The 21,455-nt window shown below is 36.8% G+C and overlaps 1 protein-coding gene across 1 annotated transcript in view; it reads left to right on the plus strand.

Annotated features, from left to right (window-relative positions):
* The window catches only part of INSC (INSC spindle orientation adaptor protein), a gene marked incomplete at both ends in the record, with an annotated part of 85,132 nt that overhangs the window by 9,678 nt on the left and 53,999 nt on the right, over positions 1–21,455 (plus strand). The window contains 5 exons of the mRNA XM_083378855.1: positions 9,756–10,095; positions 11,402–11,454; positions 12,051–12,174; positions 13,105–13,218; positions 19,318–19,443. Of these exons, the coding sequence (XP_083234981.1) occupies positions 9,756–10,095; positions 11,402–11,454; positions 12,051–12,174; positions 13,105–13,218; positions 19,318–19,443 (757 nt within the window). The remainder of the gene's footprint in view (positions 1–9,755; positions 10,096–11,401; positions 11,455–12,050; positions 12,175–13,104; positions 13,219–19,317; positions 19,444–21,455) is intronic.

The raw sequence follows: 21,455 nt of genomic DNA on the forward strand, positions 1-21,455 counted from the left end.
ATTATGCTACATGTACATAGCATTACATGGATTGTTATAAAGGCTGATGCTTTTTTGCCACATTTTCTGGAATGAAACACCACTCTGAGTTGGCAAATATATGTTCACTTTTCAAGAAAAATAATAAAAAAGCTTCCAGGAACAGAAATCTTTTCAAAAAAAGCACATATAAAACATACTGGATTTTCACTCATTTTCACACTCGTAGACACAGCAGGGATAAATTGAGAGGTTGGCTCTCATACTTGCTCTCATATCATGTTAAGCCAGAGTTTATTGTGGGAAGGCTCAAGCTTTCCTTCTTGGTTTATCCTGTTAGAGCAGAGGTCCCCAACCTTTTGAGCACCAGGGATCTGTTCTGTTTAGAGAGTTTTTTCTGCAGACCAGAGGGGGCATGGTTTTATATACAGCCTGCATCCTGTGGATGGGGCTTTGCTTGCTTGCTTGCGCTGACTGGTTTCTGGCATGCTGTGGCCTGGTGCCGGTCCACGGACCGGGGGTTAGGGACTCCTGTGTTAGAGTAATGTTGGGAGGAATCTAAGTAAACTTTGGAGGGAAATAAAGCTCTTGATTTGCACACAATGCTAAACAAACCAGAGGAGCCAATTGAGACTGATTGAGCAGCAATGTTGCTACATCTGCTCTCTAGAACAAACTTAGCGCACATATTTTGAAGCACTTTAGGCAAAGGAATCTTTTCATTTTGGCAAATAGCACATACTAGCAATTTATCCTTTGACTCATACCTGCAGTAGCTGGTTCACACAAAAACCACTTTATAAATGTAAGCATGCAAAAAAAAGTCACATGCAAATGACTTATTTGGGAAATTTGCCTACAGGACTTTTGGTTGAATTAATTCAACCATGTAGATAGATTTTTCCCTATGTGACAATCTCTTCCTAACCTGAACCTACAGGTCTTCCAATGGTGCACTCATCACCACTGCTGATGAGTCTATCCATCTTGCTCTTGGTCATCCTCTTCTCTTTTCACCAATAGAGCCTTCTCCAGAGAGCTACATGTTTGCATAATATGTTTGAAGTAGGATAATTTGAGCCTGGTTATTTGTGCCTTGAGTGAAAACTCTGGGTTGATTTGTTTGATGATCCATTTGTTTGTTTTGATAACTGTCCATGGAATTTTTAAGTGTCTTCTCCCAATAACTCCAAATACTGTAAATAACGTGCATCCAGGGGCTTTGAGTATGGTGACACTGAAAGGTAAATGGGATATTGCATCCAAAACATCCATTAATAGCTTTTCTTGACCTGAGATCACAACTGCAATTAGCCCCAAAGACATATTGGTTATCTGGGAGGACTTTTGCAGTATTGGCTTAAAGAAAGAGAAAGGGCAATTTTACAATGATCAAACAAGGACTATGACAATAATTGAAGATACCTGCCAGTTATGTTTCATTGCCTCCTTATATTGTAAGTGTAAAGATCTTTTGAGGTTGAACTCAACTGGTTCTAATGTAGTGCAAAAAACTTACTCAAGAAATCCCAGCAATTTTTTTTCTATTTCCAAAGCTTTGCAGGATACACCAAATGTTTTATCTCTTGAAGGAGAAGGGAAAAGGGGGGCATTAGCGAAAATAACAATTTCCCCTCATTTTAGATTCTAAAACCATCTATTCTCTTCCTACCACATGGCCCTGAAGTAATTAACCTTAAAGAAATGCAGCTCTCATTCAGCAAAGTCCACAGAAAGGGTAAAAATATGAAAAATGGTGGGCACATAACAAGCAGAATTGTATGGCGATGCTATGCCTGTTCTCTTGCAGATTAGGACACCTCTGCCCATAATGTCTTTAGTCTCAATACACAAATACATTGTCTACCATTAGTCTGTTTTTTTTAAAATATGAGAAATAGGCTGCAACTAATTCATATTCACCTTTGAGTGTTGCACATCTAATGGCAAAGGCAAACCATTTCCTAAGAACCTTGCCAAGAAAACTGCAGGGACCTGTCCAAAACTGACTAAAAGGCACTTATGTATCTGCGTGCACAAAAACATAAAGGCACACACACACACACACACACACACATATAAAAGGAATATTGAGTCTGTATGTGCTTATGAGTACTAGAAATTCAGAACAATCTTTTAATTTGGTTTAAAATTAACTGAGAATTTATCAGTAAGCTTTGGGTTCCTTTTGTGAAGGGAAATATATAAAGCCTCCAAACCCTAGTTAAAACCATTTTAAACAAGTTGTAATATTTTCCTACTTTGATGAAAAATCTGTATTATGCTACTCATTCTTTTTTCTCTGTCAATGTTACAATATAGACTGATGTATACTAACATTAATCTGTTTTATATTATATGGTGTCTGTAGTTATAAACACTATTTCCAGCCTCTTTAAACAAATGCTATTTATTTATTTGTCATTTAAAAATGGCTTTCTCTCAAAGTTCGAGATTTGTAACTATTTTTTTTAAAAAATGAGATCCTGATGATGAGGTGGCTTCAGGAGGTGCAGCTTTCCCAATAGTTTATCTTTTCCTGAACAAGCGCATCTTTCAAAGTCTGCTTGTCTTCATGAAAAAAAACCACCCTGGTTTTTGCTCCCTCTTTTCTTCAGACAAAAAGTGGAGTCCCCACTCAGCACCCACCTAGAAAGAGTTTGAGTTCTGATCTTGTTATCTTTGATCTGTAGCTGACCAGGAAATAATACATTTTAGCTCTAGAAGGAGAACCCATTAGCATTGGTTCTGGGAGGGATAAATCTTAAGGAAGAGCAGCCAAGAATAAGAGACAGGATTTGCAGTGAGAGGCAGAAACAAAGGCAACACTAGCTAATGCTGGACTTTTGCAGCAAAAATCCAGGACTCTATCAACCAAAATATTCAAAAGACTTGTAAATGAGCAAGAATGAACATGATTGGAGCAGTTGAACCAGGTTATCCATGTCATCTCTAGATCAGTTATGAAAGAAGCTTGTAATGGATTCTGAAAAGCCACCATGTGATGAATGGCATATATTCCAGATATATTTCAGGAATGTCATATGGGATGGTTTCAGGGTAACAACTGGAGATTCTCTGTCTTTCTTTCCCTCCCATTTAGCAACATCCACCAGAAAAGATTGGATAGCCATTTTTCTGAAATGGTATAGTTTTAGCAGGAGGTTGGACCAGAGGACCTCCAAGGTCCCTTCCAATTCTGTTGTTCTGTGTCTTGTTCTCTCCTGAAGGTGAGGTAGGAAGGGTTGGATTACTTTTTCCTATTTATTGATTTACTTACTTATCTTTAATTCCTATATAGTCACAAGAATCTATGTGGCTGTACTGAAAGCTAAGTAATCAAGTGAGGATTTTCCTGATTTCAAATGGAATGTGGTCTTCCCAGTTTGAAACGGTAGAGGCATCTTCAACATAAGCATGTTCTAGTGGATCAATATGGGTCAAATGCTTTATAGAATTACATGGATATTAAGAATATTATGGCTGTATAAGCGTGAAGTATTGCATAAATCATAGTTAACAAATATAAGGTATTTTTGTTAACTGTTTAAACTCTACTGGACATACTAATTTAAGCAGTGGACTTGGATTAAGATACTTAGGTTCAGATTTGCATGCAACCATGAGCTCTCTTGGTGACCTTGAACCAGCCACAATTTTTTAGCATATCCTATCACACAGAGTTGTTATGTAGAAAGAATAAGACATAGATATGACACTGAATTCTTTGAAGTGAAGATGATCACTCTCTCTTTCTCTCACTCACACACCATAAATGAGTATGCTTTTTTTTACTTTTTCTATATCTTAAGGTGCACACACAGTAAAATGAACATGTGAAAAATGGTACACGTAGAGATAGTATGTTTTGTAAATGAATGTAGTTTCAAGCTTTTAATATTTACTGCAGCTCTGGAAATCTTTTTCATTGGCTTGTGCGCCATAAGCATTGCATGGAAGTTCCATGAAGGCATGTGACTTTGTCACTAAAATGTTTGTGAGTTTAAAACGGTCAAGAATACAAAATGGAAAAGCTGAATGAATAACTAGGAAATGATGTCCTAGCATCTTTTTAAGAAAGAAAGAGATCAACTAAGATACAGTGCATCTTGGACTTGTGCAAATGAAAGCTCACAGCACGAATTGTATGACCATAGGGGAAAAAACCTCTAACCATTTAATTGGCAGGATCTGTTAGCGATCCATTAAAAATAATGGGAATAAGAGTCAGAGGAAGCAATGGCATTATACCAGGGAGAAAAGATATTATTACTGCCTCATATATCTGATGCCTATTTCCTGACTGTGCACTTTTTATGTATTTAATCAGTAAATTCCATTGAATTCTGCTCCCAGAAAAGTCAATACAGGATTGCAGTCTATGTGATTTAAGGCATAAACTAAACACCAATTAAAACTGAACCATTACTCATAACTCAATTTAGTGCTGTTGTTTTTAATGAAAAGTTCAGGCTTAATAAAATAATAGATTATGATATTTTCAGCAGTCAAACTGTTACATACATATATTATACTTTTATATGACATAACTGGAATAAAGATGGAAACCTAAATTGGGCTGTAAGACCTACCAGTTTTATCTCTATTTTAAAACTATAGTTATTTTTTAAAAAATAAGTAAGGAAATAAATAGAATTATATTCTTAAATTGAACAACTAGAAAATTGGTCTAGTAGTGTTCTACTTTAAATAAAAGAAGTCTTTAGATAATTTATTTCAATCCATCTCTTTCACCTAATTTGAGTTTCATGCTTTATATTTTAAAAGATATTTATATTTTGTCTTCAGAGTGGTAATCTAAATCACTACAAAAGGACAAGACATAGGAGCTCTTTACATCCAAAAGCAATAACACTTTAATTCAACAAGAAAATGTGACTGCCTTTGTTTAGACATATAATTTACTTCGTTATCTAAAGTGTTTTGGAATGAATTGCTTGGCATACATTAGAAATTTTCAATTTTTAAAGAGTGTTCGACAGTGTAATACATATGGATCTGAGGATTGACTAGGAAAGTTATATTTTAAATGTATCTTGACATGGAAGCTGAACATATTCTTATTGATATGCACTTTGGAATCACATCCAAATCAAACTTACCTCAAAATATCAGCTTTTTTATAAATGAAAGGAAGATTGAATATAAATATATTATTATTACAATATTGTTTTTATTATTAAAATATACACTTTCTGTATCTGTAGATCTGAAATTAACCAAGTTAAAGTTGGTTCATCAAAAATTGTATTTAGGGTATATTGGACTCTCCAAAGAATGCATTCGAAAGGATGGACATCACCTTTTCTATATTGGAGTTGTAAAAAATGTGATAATACACGGCCTCATATGATGTGGTCATGTAAAATGAGAAGAAAAACATAATAAATTTTTAAAATTTAATTTAATTTAATTTAATTTAATTTATTAATATTTCTATACCGCCCTTCTCCCGAAGGACTCAGGGCGGTGTACAGGGCAAGAATAAAATACAAAATTACAAAAGTTAAAAGTAATTAAATAAATGCCCGTTAAAAGAACAATTAATACATAATAAAAAAAACCCCAATAAAATAATAATAACCCCCCCCCAATCCCCCCTCAGGCCAGGCCAGCTTGTTCGAACAAATATGTTTTTAGGTCGCGGTACATCGATAATGTACCACCAATATTTTGTATGAAGATTCTTTCTTTCTTTCTTTCTTTCTTTCTTTCTTTCTTTCTTTCTTTCTTTCTTTCTTTCTTTCTTTCTTTCTTTTTCTTTGCTTAATGAAACCTAACTAGGTTCTGAGTCCAGAGCACTACTGAGGGGAACAATAACGGCAATGCTCTTTTTACTGCTATCAGAATGATTGCCAGCATGTCTAACAATTATAGCTATTCTATCCTTGTAAGCTTTCTGACTGCTACTTCACATATTGATTTTAATTTTAAGGAAGTAATATAAAATATTGTTAAGCCTTAAGCTATGAACTTGTAGTTTTTTTTAAAAAAATGAGATTTTTTTTAAAGGTGTGTGTGCTCTGAATAGCAGAATTCTAACTGTGGTTAGGATTCCAATTGGAAGTATGAATTACACCTAGTGCAGCTTGTGAATTTCAGCCTAGACTTTAATAATAGGCATTTGTTTTCTTCCTCCCTCTTTTACACACACAAATCTGCTCTGGGGATTCAATAAGACAAGTTATTGGGATTGTAGGATTTAGGGAATATGATCATCTATCAGCTTCTCCCAGCTAGAGCTCTATTGGATCTTGTTTTCTCAGCAAACATGAGCCTTTCCACCACCAGGTCAAGATTCAAATATATGACGTGATACGAAGTATTTGAATGCACCTTAAACCACGAATCAGTGTTTGTATACAACTCATCTTACTTAAGTGCAACACTGAAACTGTCAGTTTCATATGAAGGCCAATTTGGATTCTAATTCTAGAATACTTGGAAACATAATCCACTAAGTTCATAGTAATACATTCCTAGGCCAATCCATTTGGAGGCTAAAGAAGAGCAATTTGTAAAAGTAAAACAAACCCACTAATATTTTGACAGAGAGGACAAGAATACAGGCCAACCTTTACTAGAGTGTTGTAAAGGCTACAGCAAGTAGGAAAATCACAGGTGCAACCCTACGGTTGCTGTGTAGTCGGTGCAAAACAGGAAAGGGGAAAAAAAGTTAAACTGAAGGATGAAGAAAATGGGATCTACGGGGATGACAAGTAAATTCTGCAGAGAAACAGAATTTGAAGGGAGAGAGAGAGAGGAATCTTTACTTAGACCTGCTGCCTTCTGGTTATAGTTTAACTGGTCCCTAAATGCAAGTAGAAAAATAGGGACCACTACGGTGGGAAGGTAACAGCGTTCCGTGCACCTTTGGCGTCTAGTCATGCCGGCCACATGACCACGAAGACGTCCTCGGACAAGCGCTGGCTCTTCGGCTTTGAAACGGAGATGAGCACCGGCCCCTAGAGTCGGAAACGACTAGCACGCATGTGCGGGGGAACCTTTACCTTTACCTAAAGTTAATGGGGGGCTGAATTATATGTCTAAACAAAAGTAGCTCAGGGAGGAGACAGGATACCAGGTCATAAGGCTCCAACTATGGGTGTGGTAAGGGATAGACGGAAAGAGGAAACAGGTTTGGATGCAGTAAGGCAGGAAAGCAGAAAGACTGCTCCTGAGCAAAAGGTCAAGAGAGAAGGCACAAAACTTCCTGCAAAGGATTCTGGACCATTGAGATAGACTGTTCAGCTCAGGTGGAACCTAAGAGGTTGGAAGTTTGTGAGAGAATTGGCCAGAGGATTTCGCTGGGATGAACCGGGGAGGGCCAAGAAGAAGAGAAGCTGAGAGAAGCAGACTGGAGACCTTCCCCAAAGAAAGAGCCTGGAAGAGAGGGAGGGAATAACAGAATAACAGAGTTGGAAGGGACCTTGGAGGTCTTCTAGTCCAACTCCCTGCTCAGGCAGGAAACCCTATACAATTTCAGACAAATGCTTATCCAATCTCTTCTTAAAAACCTCCAGTGTTGGTTGGAATGCTATATTAATCGTTATGTCGAGGTAAATTATAGTGAGTGTATTTGCCAAGGGGCCAGGGAGAATGGGCTTGTTTAAAGAAGATACCGAGGGAATCATCCCCCTTGAAATCAATAGCTTCACATCATCTGATGATAACATTCTATTTTTTTTATATTTATCCACACCATATCTGTATAACATTTCCTAATGATAGAAGTTAAAGCTATAAAAAGACTACATTTGGGGAGGGGAGGTATTTCCCCCCCCACACACACACACCTTATTTAATGTCCCTAGAGGAAAGAAAAGAGTTCTCCCCTGCTGGTGAAAGATTTTGATATTTGTTTGATGGGAATAAATTCTGGAAGAGATTCTGCTTTGAAAATCCGTGGGAGAGGGGAAATCAATTCCCCAACTCAGGTGTAGCATTAGTGTTTTAGCAGGGGCTATTTAGAATATGCTGGGGTGGAAAAAAGAGGAATTGTGTGGATGCTTTTGACCACATTGTCTCATTTGATTCAGGCAAATGTCAAATTATATCCACAGAATTTATTGCACGCTATATTCATCTGCCATGTCATATGTAGTTATAGTTCAGCAAAAGACTAATTCTTTTCTTTAGAAGATAGTTTCACCATTTCCAAACTGGAAAAAAAAATCCTAATTTCTCTTTATAATCATTTCATTCCTTTCATTTCATATCATCATATAAGAGAGATTTCAACAGCTGCTTTTTTTTAGCAGGGGAAGAAATGGCCTTGCAAAATTGTTACCTCCCTTCCTACCAATATCATGACTAATGTCTTCAGTCAGCTTGCAGAATCACAGCATTAAATAACCTTTAATCATGTTAGCTAATAATAAACTGGACTAAGCCTAAATTCAATTTTCTATGCTACTCGAAGTACATCAGTAGATTAGCTGTGCAGAAATACAACTTTTTGTTATTTGTTTATCTTAAGTTTTACACTGAAGGATAAGAGAATAGCCTTTTGTCCTTAAACTAGGTTATCAGGATTTCAAAATCAAGTGACTCCATTCCTGTTACTCTGGTTTAGTGACAGATGAGAATGGAGGCTACAATGAAGTAGAAATGAAGTCAAGGAGGATTATAGTGTAAACATAATTTTACTGAAAGCTAAAGAGTGAAAATTAATACAAACTAAGATAGAAAAAGAAAGAAAAACACTACATGTTAACTCATTGTAATATATATTTGCTTCTGTTCGGCAAATTGAACAGAACAGTCCTCAAACTGGAATGAATCTATGAGCTTCACTCACTACTGTATTTGTGTCCTACCTTTGAAATGAATTGATAAGAATTCATATAGAATGCTAGGCTCAAAACAGAATTGCCCTGCAACTCTCTGGAATTTTGTATTCATGCATATGAAAATCAACTCAAGATCTTCTGCCCATGCTTTCATAATTGGAAACTATTGTGTAGTGGGTTCTGGAACGCAGTAAAGACGCCAGGCCAGCGGCTCTTTATTGGTGGTAGAAACTGTACTGAGAAAATAGGGGTTACCTGTACCTTTATATACCTGGCCAGGTACGCCCTCAGCCAATCAGTTTAAACCTTAGTTTCCCGCCAAAACTAACTGGCCACAGCATTTTCGGTACAGCGCCACCTGGTGGTATTGGCTATGCAGCGGCTTACTGTATCTCTTAAACCCCCATACATAACAGAAACTAACCAAGGAGAGAAGCAACCTAGAACTAAGGAGAAACTTCCTGACAGTTAGAACAATTAACCAGTGGAACAGCCTGCCTCCAGAAGTAGTGAGTGCTCCAACACTGGAAGTTTTTAAGAAGAGACTGGACAGCCCTTTGTCTGAAATGGTATAGGGTTTCCTGCCTGAGCAGGGGGTTGGACTAGATGACCTCCAAGATCCCTTCCAACTACTTCTTCTTCTTCTTCTTCTTCTTCTTCTTCTTCTTCTTCTTCTTCTTCTTCTTCTTCTTCTTCTTCTTCTTCTCCTTCTTCTTCTTCTTCTTCTTCTTCTTATTATTATTATTATTATTATTATTATTATTATTATTATTATTATTATGAATAGATTGTACCAAAAATCCACCTAATTTATTTGTATCAGTCGGTAACCAGATGTCTTGGCTGAAACAAAATTGGCTTGGTATGAAGAACCATGCCAAATACAGCGTAACAGAAATATAATTGGCTAAATATTATTTGCTAAATATTATTTTGCTAAAAGTTTTTTATTTCTCCTTTTAGTATGCATTTAATTCAGATGGACTCAGTCCAACGCTGGATGGAAGACTTGAAGCTCATGACTGAGAGTGAATGCATGTGTATCCTTCAGTCTAAGCCAATCAGTTTAGAAGAAGAGGGTGAATTTCCCATTTCATCACAACATGGGGCCTGTGACAACTTGCAATTATTGCTGAAAAGAGCTTGGATTATAAGTACCGAACTGACCAGGATTGTTCAAAAACTGGAGAAGAATAGATGGCAGAGGGTGCACAGCATGACAGTACGAGTCAGTTGTCATGTCCGATCAATGATCAATGAATATAATATACTCACAAGGAATTCTTGGGAAGAAATGCATCAGGTAAAACCAATGTAGAACCAGTAGTATTATGACACTATTACTTACAGTCTAGATCAGGGGTAGGCAACCTTGGCTCTTTTATGACTCATGGACTTCAACTCCCTAAATTTCTGAGTAAGATTGCCAAATATAAGAATAGGAAACTCTAATTCAGCCTTTCCTAAATTTCCACTTGTCTGCTCATTTCAATAAGATCACTCAATAGAATTTCAGAATGAAAAAGTGCAGGTCAGGGGGTGTGTTCTGTGGGTGGAGGCTTGGCTGTGTTCTGATGGGGTGGAGGTGTGCTCTGATTGGGTGGGGGCTTAGCTGTGTTCTGATTGGGTGGGAGTGTGTTTTGAATGGGGGCTGTGTTCTGATTGGGTGGGGATGTGTTTTGAGTGGATGGGCTGGCACCACCACAAACATTGAGCCGAACAAAAGCAGCACAACTCACCAGTTCAGGTGTAAGACTGGCAGCTGAGACCAGCTAATTATATATATATATATATATAATCCCAATCCAGATCAACCTCCTATATGTTCATGAGCAGTATGGATATCAGAAATGATAGAAAAAAATAGCATCTTAGATTTGCATAGCAATGTGATTCTAATATCGACAGAGGACTTGTGTGTGCTGTGATCCGGAACATCAGCCTGGAGATGCTAATCTATTCTGGATTTCAAATGAGTATCTTAAATCTTGGTTTTAATGGAATTTTGCTTTTGTTTATTTTGATTAGCTGCTCTGGGTACTTTTCAGAAGAATGGGTATTACATGAATTTAGCAATCAGATAATTCCTCTTTAACCACCTGCAATAAATAAATAAATAAATAAATAAATAAATAAATAAATAAATAAATAAATAAATAAATAAATAAATAAATAATTCTCCCCTCCCAATTCCATGTAGGTGTAACTTCTAGGTGCAACTGATGCTTCTGAATATTGGAACTTTGATTTTAGAGATCACAAACAAGTTAACTTCCCCCTCCCCGCTTATCCAAAAACAGGATTAAATGTGGCAGGATGAGAGACATCCCATGTAGTTCATTCCTCATTATTATTTGACATTAAAAGGGAGGGGGGGAAATAGAATTCCACATAGAGTAAACCTGGAAGGCATTTATGCTTCTGTAGAACCTTTGATATCCAACTCCCTCACCAGAATAAAAGGTTGATCATCCATTTTCAGCCCAACCTGCCGTATTTCTTAAGATTTATATTACGGTTATCCACATTGTTCTGCTGAACTAAGAATGAGTTAATAAAGCTCATACAAATAAGTTAATGCAACACATCTCTGTTCCTATTTTTTGCAGTATAAAAAAATGCTGGTGGAAAAGTGCTCGGAGCTTACAACAATTACTGAAAGGTAATATTAAACATTATTGATTCTTGTACTTTTATCTTATCAAACCTATATTAAAAATTGTGGACAACCTTAATGGGTTGAAGAGCTATAATATTATGGTAGGTTTGAAACCGATAGGCCTCTTCCACTTGCAGAGAAAGCCTGACCTCTTCCAAGTCTAATATGTATAAGTCTTCCAGTGGTGGGATTCAGCCAGTTCGCACCAGTTTGGTAGAACCGGTAATTTTTTGTTGCCCAAGCCCAGAATGGACTTCCAGAAGTGGCATCCACACAGACAACTGATTGTTCATATATTTGAATCCCACCACTGAAGTCTTCTCTTTGGATTAATAGCTAATGTTGTGGTAGGGATTTAATATGTGTTTTGTGGAAAAGTACATATTTAATACAAAAGAATGGGAAATCCTTAGGCTACAGAATTATATATCGGTGGTTCACAAATTGTGGCAATCATATTAATTATGAATTTTAATTTACCTTTATATTGATGCTATAGAGCTGCTATTTGGTGTTACATCCTGAATAGATCTTGGATTATAAATTACACTGCCACTGGACTGAAACTTTGGCATCTTTTTAAAAACATTTCCTTCCAGGTGCATACAGATTGAAGATGAACAAATGTTAAAATCAATGAAATCTTGCATTAATGATGCGCTAACCACAGTGGCACAGTATTTTGCCCAATTGATAGAACTAGCTCTAACATACGAAATAAAGGTTAGTGTGTTTTTCTTTTCTGTAGTAAAACCATAATTTGGCAGTGTTTCTATTTTTTATCTCTTTATATCTCTTAAGATATCCTGAATTATTTTGTTGTTTGTTGTTTGTCTGACCTTAGAGGTTTATACTTCTACAAAGACTAAGACCATGTCACCACCCTGTGCAGTCTAAACATGCTGGTGCATTAATCTCAATTTGCCTGTAATCCACACTCTTTTCTTGCCCACAAATCTGAACAATAAAGGAGAATATTTGTAACTTGGTATTGAAATGAGGGGTCCTCTCTGAGATCGGCTCTCAATTTATATTCTAGTGGCTTGCCATTAGAACCATAAGCCATAGAGGATCAAGAAGCTGAGCAGTATTTCCCAATAAGGAGAGTCTCTGAGAGAAGGATGGAATACAACATAGAAAAGGAAGAGTCTTTCGTCCTCTTTCCCCACCCCCAAGTAGTTGAGAAATTGGAAAACAAGTAGTTTTCCAATTTCACAGTCTAGAGCTAGAGCACAAAGAACAGCTCTGGTTAAGGGAGAATAGTACCAGTTACCTGTGTTCAGCGAAGCTAACTTAATGAGTACCAGGACCACCAATGGTGAGTATTCCTGGAAAACTGGTGGAGGAGGAGAGAAGAAATAATACAGTAGAGATTCACTTCAATAGACATATGTAATGGGTCCGGGGCCTCAACAGAGCTAAGGAATATTTAATCATACCTTTGACATTATCCAAACATTCTGAATTTACTCTATGCCTTTCCAGATACTTGTGTCCTAATAAAGTTGCTTCTCTATGAAAGTTAGCACTCTGAATATAGTACTAGAAAAAGAGCCGTATTCTTCTTTCCGGTTGTCTGATTCACTGTCTAAATACCCTAAGAGATAAGTCTTACAATTACTTCTTTTTGTCTGTTTTTGGTTTGTTACACAGAACTTGGTGAAGGAAATAGATTCATCAGATAACGTCTATTGTGTAGAATCAGCTGTAAGCAACCTATTCAGTCTTACTCAAGAAGGATCCCATTTGTGTTGCATCATTGCAAAGGCAAGTTACAGTTGGGATGATTCTAGAACAACTATTTTGCTGAGCTCCAGAAGTGGGTGGCCTCTTTTTGTAAGGTCTCGTTTCTCCCCTCCCAATATTAAAATGTAGAATTTTCTTTCCAGAGAAAATAATCAATATCATAGGCTGTTGTTCTTAAAATTTAAGAATTAACTACTGCATTGGTGGCATTTTATCTCAAAATGTACATTTCCCATCTCTCTATCTTTTCATTTTTCATCTGTGATCATGCGAATGTGGCCAAAATTATCCCCTCACCACCACCTTCATCTCTGCAGAGAACATGTGGATTAGAGAAAAGCAGGAATATTGTACCCAAACATAACTCTAATCTTATTACATGTTTCCTCACTGGCAGAACAAACTGTTAGTGGTGAATAGATTTGACTGTACGGACAATTGTAATACAAGAAAGAAAGTCTTCAGATTTAGCAATATTTCTCCATAATTCTCACAATGATTACTTTTGTATGCGTATGTGTGCCTTTAAGTCAGTTTTGAGTCCTGGTGACCATGTAGATTTGTCTGGGCACTTTGCTTAGCAAGACCTACAGAAGTAGATTGTCATTTACTTCTACCTGGGGCAGAGAAAGACTGACTCGCCCAAACTCACCTTTTCGCTTCATGCCTAAGGGAGGATTAGAACTCATGGTTTCCTGGTTTTTAGCCTGGTATCTTTAACTACTACAATGGAAATATTGAAGTGAGCTTTGATACTTCCATTCAGGCTAAACAAATTGTAATATTATAATTGTGACTTTGCATTGCACTTCTAGGAATTCTCTCCTAGTTTATCTGGATCAAGCATGATAGAAGAATTTGTTCAATAAAAACAGTTAGAATGAGAGAACTTCTAGTGGAAAAGCTGAATTGGAGAAAGAAGTTAGCTCCCCAAAGAGGGAAGAGAATTTAAAGTTGTTGACTTAAATTCTCTTCCCTACTCAAAGCCACTGCTGTTTGTTCCTTAGCTCTTGTACTTCATTATAGCACTTACTCATTCTTCACATATTAGTTAATTTTAAAGAACTAATGTAATATAAAAAATGGGTGAAAGCTTTGAGATCAAAACTGCTAAAAGTTAAGAATGAATTCTTATCTTCTAAATTCTTTGTTAAAGTTATCTAGCTTTATCACAGGTAAGATCAAAGTACTCTGTAATACCCACAATTATTTTTTTGGATACAATTTATATCACCAATTCTTTCCCCAAAATTATTGGGTTTTTTTTAAAAGTGAAAGCTGGCCTTATGAATGCCTATATATCTATTTTCCTCACCAAACATGGCAGATCAAATGTAGATTTTAAATAAATTAAATTAACTTATTTTCTTTCAGGGAGAGGCACAAATAAATTTTTCTATTATTATAGGTGACAGTGTGAAAATCAATGGTGTTTAATAAAAGAAATTGAATAGGTCACCATCAAAATCCTTCTTAGTCTGATAGTTAGAAGTCCTCTTTATTACACCTGCCTTCCCAGCAAAACTATTTAAAACCTGAGAACGAGAAGTCTTTAAAATGTTAAGCAATTTATTTTTTCCAATAAATTTTGGCTTAGGTTTATGAGAAGGTTCAGCTTCTTCTCATCTTTAAACTGTATGTCCATATAACCTACTGTCCTCATAAATCTTAGAATCCATTTCTAAATTCCAAAAATCTTACTTGAGGTCTGTGTTTTCCAGCCCTCAAGACTCTGGGCATTAAACCTGTCATTTGATTTGTACAGTATTGGAAACGTGAGTTTCAGAGGAGCATAAGTCAGTTTGTAAACTCAGACTGATTTGACATGTTTAATTTTTTTATTAAGATAATAGCATAAAATAGAAATGAAAATAAAGGTAGTAGGGAAATAGGAAGGTGAAAGAAAGGGGAAAGAGAAATGTAGAGTGAAGGGGGAAAGAAAAAAAAAGCATTGACTTTCAACTTTTTAAGCTCAGTAAAATACAAAAAAAATATTTTTTTTACTTTTACACACTGAGTTTAATTTGAGCCACTTTGAGATTGAAAGAGATTATCTGAAAAAAGGTATCCTTAGGCTGTAATAGGGAAGTATTAAAATACCTACAGCTATTTCATTTTTCCCCCAGAAAGGAATCAAAATAGCAGGGATAATAAGCCTTTAGTGGTTTATACCAACTTTCCAACATTATGATGACTGTAAGAGAAGATAGATACAGCAGTTTTCCCCCTTGCACATAAGTTATTTTCTACATGTGAAGAACGGTGAGGCTGGTGATCCTTACTTCTTAAGGTAAAGGTAAAGGTTCCCCCGCACATGCGTGCTAGTCGTTTCCAACTATAGGGGCTGGTGCTCATCTCTGTTTCAAAGCCGAAGAGCCAGCGCTTGTCTGAGGATGTCTCCGTGGTCATGTGGCCGGCATGACTAGATGCCAAAGGCACATGGAATGCTGTTACCTTCCCACTGTAGTGGTCTCTATTTTTCTACTTGCATTTTTACGTGCTTTCAAACTGCTAGGTTGGCAGAAGCTGGGACAAGTAACAGGCGCTCACTCTGTTACGCAGCACTCGGGATTCGACCTGCCAAACTGCCAACCATCTGATCAACAAGCTCAGCATCCTAACCCACTGAGCCACTGCGTCCCTTATCCTTATTTCTTACCCATGAATAAAGTGTTTATCTGTGTTAAGCAGTATTGAAAAAAAATTAAAATTATGAACTTGGCTGTACGTAGCATTTTTGAAAGGGCCTCTGGTATAGTTGACCAGCTCTCTTAACTTTATTCCAAAGATTCAAGCCTCTTTATTTGCCGAAGAGATGTTTGTTTGAAATCTTCAAACTGGTTCTTGGTGGAGGCAGATCAGAAGGAAGAAGGTGCTGTTCTACCATGGCCTAGAACATGGTTTGCAGTGCCAATGCAGTAAGGTGCCCGCTCCCTTTCCAGTGATGATGAGCTGGCTACTCAGATACTTCTCCCCGAATAGAAAGTTATTAAAAATAATGTCTCTCCTGGCAAGTGAATTCTTCAACATTCATTGTTTTAAAGCTCGTTTGGGAAGATTTTTATTCTAAAAGGGCAAAATATAAATTATCCTAATAAATAATAGAGAGGCAGTTTGGTTAAAGGCCCCAGGCCAGAAATCAAAAGACTAAGTTTGTAGCAACAAAGCCAGCTGGAGGCCAATGACTCTCTCTTTCTCAGACCTAGGAAGAAGGCAATGGCACTTCTGAAAAATCTCCAAATCATTTGTCTACATAGTCATCAGAAATAGTGATCGACTGAAGGCACTAAATAAATAATCTATTATATCCATTTTTCAAGATTAAAAGTGCCGTAAAAAGAACCATAAGCTATTTTTATATGTAACAATGTTCATAGTAATCATTGTTATTTTGCCATTGTATATAGTGCCCAACTGCAGTGACTTCAGGAGTGAGTGATTTGAAAATAAAGTCTTTGCTTGTTGTATTAATTCCAGAAATCAATAGAATTTCATTCACATTTTTGATTGTATCCATGCCAATAAAGCTTTCTGAATTGCTTTGTAGCCATATGCTACAAATGAAAAGGATTATTTCACAAAACTGAAAACCATTTAGGTCAAAATCCTAATTACATTTATCTGCAAATAATTCCCATCTAGTCAGTAATACACTTTCTGTAGGGCTAAGCAGATTTAAGATTATTTCTGCACTAGCCAGTTGTTGTATTGAACATTCACAATTATATATTGCCAGAGACTGGCTTGGAGCTTAGAATGGATTGGATCTAATTAGTTTTTGAATGAAAGACTATCAGGGAACATCAGTGTTATAAACTACATTGTAAAATAATAATAAAACAAAAGATCAGCTCAGCAGAGGAACAGAAGCTCAGCTTCTAATCAAAAAGCTGATCTTGGAAAACTGCAAGATCAACCTGAATATAGTTTGCATTGACTATAAGAAGGCATTCCAGTCCCTGACACATGATTAGATAATCAAGTGCCTAGAAAAACAGGACTCAGTAGAAACATCAGAAGATTTGTGTGAATGTAAGTCACAGTTGCTGGTCAATGCTAATAAACTGGGAGCAATTAATATCAAGAGAGGAATCTTTCAAGGAGACCCACTCTCACCACTGATGTTTGTCACTGCACTGATTCCTCTATCAACAATACTGAACAAGTTAGACTATGCTACCTAACATTAAAAACATATGTTAGGCTATCTCACCTCCTTTACATGGATGACCTGAAGCTATATGGAAAAATACCTGAAATGGAATTGCTGCTCAGTGCTGCATGTATACACAGCCAAGATATTGCAAAGGAGTTAGCACTGGATAAGTGTGTGCCACCATTTGGCAAGGAGGCACATAGATTTTATTGGTGGGATAAAGGAATGAAGAGAACCACTTGATTTAGTGGCTAAGGGACTAGACTAGAAACCTGGAGACAGTAAATTCTAATTGTGCCTCAGGCACAAAGCCAACTGGGGGATCCTGAGCCAGTCTCTCTCTCTCTCTCCCTCTCTCTCTCCCTCTCTCCCTCTCCCTCTCTTTCCCCCCTAGAAGAAGCAGGCAACAGCAAACCATTTCTGAAATCTTAGCAAGAAAACTGCAGGGACTTGTCCAGGCAGTCACCAGGAATCAAAAATGTACTGATAACATATGAAATTTTCCTTTTCAAAGCTATTGTACATAGAGCCATTGTTACAACATATCTGCCATCCTTTAGGAAAGAAATGGGCAACCTTTCTGGTCTTAAGAGGATAGAGAATACACTAAGTAGAAAGTAGGGTCAGGACCCAACAAACTGTCCATGAACAACTCCTTCAACCTTACTTTTGCTCTGGGGGTTAATGGGGAAGATGAGATTCCCAATGATTACCCATTCCTGTTGTAGGTTAAATAAAGCTTTTCTTTAAGGATATTTAGGGAAGAATAATTTGAAGAAGTAAGCGATATTCTTGGAAGGAATTGATTTCATTAATGGCCATTAAACAGCTCCTTGAAGTTGACCATAAGACTGAATACAAATGACAGCTTGTTTTCCTTCTCATGTAATTTACCTGCTAAATGTTTAATTGGTTAAGAAAGAGGTATGCATGTTTGATTAGAACCATGTTAACATCCACTTGGGGTTGTTTGCTTTTCCTGAGGACTAATAAAATAATGTCCTCTAGACAGTGTTTTGTTTTAGCATCAATTTAGAGACATCCAAGCTACTAGAAGCTGATTAATTTTATTTTGCTATAAGCAGCTATGTTTCCAGTGCACCAGGATACAAGCTTTAAGGACTGGAACTTTATCATATTTTTTTATCAGATGAGAACCTAATTGCTGAATAAATTGTGAACTGGGTCTATGCAGACAATCTCTATAGAAAGAATTGGCCTGGGCAATGTTAAGTATTTTGCTTACATGGCTAGCTTTCTTTATGGCTTTCTTCCTGTGCTTGTGATAGGTATTTACCAGGAATTAGTAAAAAGACACTGATACAATGATAGAGTTGGAAGGAAGCATTCAAAACGTTGCACAAATCCAAATTAAAACATTTGTGATAAATGGCTGCCCGGTTTCTCCTTCAGTGATCTGCATTTTTGGATTAATCCACACATTTGGAATTTAGAGACCATTTTATGGCTACTGTAATGAGCACACCCAATCACAAAATATTTATTTAGCAGGAAAAGAATTAGTGAAGTTACTCTCCATCACTCCACCGTATAATCTCTTAGTTGCTTTCTATTACTATTTTTTTTTCTGAACTTGAGGCACACTGCCAAAGAAGTACTGAGTCACAGCCAACCACCATTTTATTTTCTAAAAATGCCTCTGGGGTTTACCTGGAGTCCAGAAACATTCCTGGAAATAAAGATTGTGCATGAGGATGTTTTTGTTTTGCAGAATGCTGGATGTCATTTATTTTTAATTAAAATATTGTGTGTGCGTGTGTGTGTTTTACTTTAAGGCAATTAGAAAGCCTGTTGGGACATTTTGATACAGATGTTGGAGCACACAGGGACTGTACTGGAACCTGATTCTAGAACATTGCTTCTTCACTTGTATTGTTGGGAAATTTTCTCCTTCTTAACTTGTAGACTTACTTCAAGTTTTTTCTGTTTTTTTTTTCTTTCAGGAAGGAGGCATTGTTGCTTTGCTTAAAATCTGCCGTCAAGATTGCTTCAGATGCCTATATCCTCAAATACTCCGAACACTGGCCTCAGTATGCTGTGTGGAAGAAGGAATCCAACAGCTGGAAAAGGTATCATCTTCATCTTATGTGTCTGCAAAAACAACGTGCTGTCCTTAGCAGATTGCTAACACATGCATTATGCAACCCCAAAAGCCACCAACGACAAGTATTGATTATCCAAAGGAGTTTGTCACAAATATTTTATTGCTGGGGATGGATTTTTAAACAATTCTTCACGTTTATTTGTCAGCAGGTGGGCTGAGTTAATGTTGCAAATATTGCTCCATGGAAATCAATATGAAACTTGCCATTTAGTTCAATAGCTGGGAATAACCCATTCATTGGGATACGAGGTTGTGCCTGCAGATTCTAAACACCACGTATAATCCTGCTGTGTAGGATGATTCCTTTTTGCAGTTTTAGAAAGTATCCCTTCATTTTGGTTGTTAAGATATTTAATTTAATAGCTGGAGCAGTGAAGGGTTGGACAATGAATAAGAACACACAGTTATAGCCAGTGCTTTTTTTTGTAAAAAAAAAAAAAAAGGAACTCACACACATCATACAACCCGCCTTGCCTACCCTACAAGGTTCCATCCAAAAAAGGTGCCGGAACTCCGTTCTGGGCATTCTATGAGAGAAAAAAAAAAGACCTGGTTATAGCTAATTGGTTGAAGAGAGCTGACCACTGCATGAGGCAATCTAAGCTGTGATTGGTTACTGTGAGTGTAAACGGGGAGTTTCCTTGTTCTCCTTTGTGTGCTGTGCATGCTCTGTAATTTACCTGATGATGCTCCTGTTTACCTAACTATCTACTTTGATGTATACATTGTTGTAAAATATATTTATATACTGTAAAACTACAAGTTCATGTCAGCTTCTCTGGCTCCATTTGGACACCGGCCGTGCAATTCCCTGATATTGGTTGTACCAGAATTCAGTAGCATAAGATCCAAAAGAGAGAGGGGGCTGTGACAAAATTTTGTCTTTACTCTCTGGGGTATTCGATTAATTATTCCTGTCACAGTTTATATGTAGTCATATGTTCCTGAGATCATGTCCACTTTAATTCTACCCCTGCTTTCCTCACAGAAATACAATGTTGCAGAAATACATTTATCCTACTGCATAGTTTCCAAAAGAGTTTTGTCTGAAAGACCGGTGTTCCAAGAATAGTCCATGAACTAATTAGTTGAGTGATGACTTGAAAAGACATCTCTCAAATTCTTTCTCATTTTCAAACTACTAGACCTCACAGATTCTGAGAGGTATGTAGAATGCTACTGTTCCTGAGATATTTATCCTCCCTACAATTTTAAGTATCTCCCAGCACAAAAGTGTGCACCATTGTGCACATTTTGACATCTGTCAGTCTGTATTGGGCATTGGTAGAAAATGAATATTATTGATGATGTAAGAACTGGTCCATTCATCTGCATGGCCAGTCACAACCCACCCAGTTATAGGAAGGCTAAGTAATGAGTTCCCTTGTCCACATTATTGAATCCCTCCAATTAGTCACCACTTAACTAACATTCCTTTTTTTCCTTTTTTTCCTGAGTGAATGGTGCATCCTCAGACATGGGCTGCAACCAACCTAAATATTTATTTTCTAGAGGTTCCTATGGAGTATACTGAATATGGAGCTTTCATCCATCTTGAAAATAAATATGGTATCAAATATATAATTCAGCAGCATTTCAATATCCAATTAATTATTTTTAAGCAAAAGCATCTAAAAAAAGACAAAAGCCTAGTAATCACATCATGTATAGGTAAGTACTTTTTGAACTTAACTGCTTTCCATTGCCTTGTGCACATCTACATACATTCGCCTAAGAGCTGTACAATGGCATATGAATTGTAATAAGCAATTATGAGGAGTCTAAACATGAAGCATCTAGAAGCTTCTTTCCCAGTCCACTGATGAAACTTGGTCTTGAGGTAAAAACTGTTCAGGTACTCTCAACTATCTGGGTTATCTTCAAAATTGAAATTATGAATTACCAGTTTTTGCTCTCCCATGTTGAGTTTAAGTGAAGATAACAAATTATATTTTCTGAGCACCCAACACTTTAATC

The sequence above is a fragment of the Vipera ursinii genome (genome assembly GCF_947247035.1).
Source record: "Vipera ursinii genome assembly, chromosome: 1".
In the NCBI taxonomy this organism is placed as follows: domain Eukaryota; kingdom Metazoa; phylum Chordata; class Lepidosauria; order Squamata; family Viperidae; genus Vipera; species Vipera ursinii.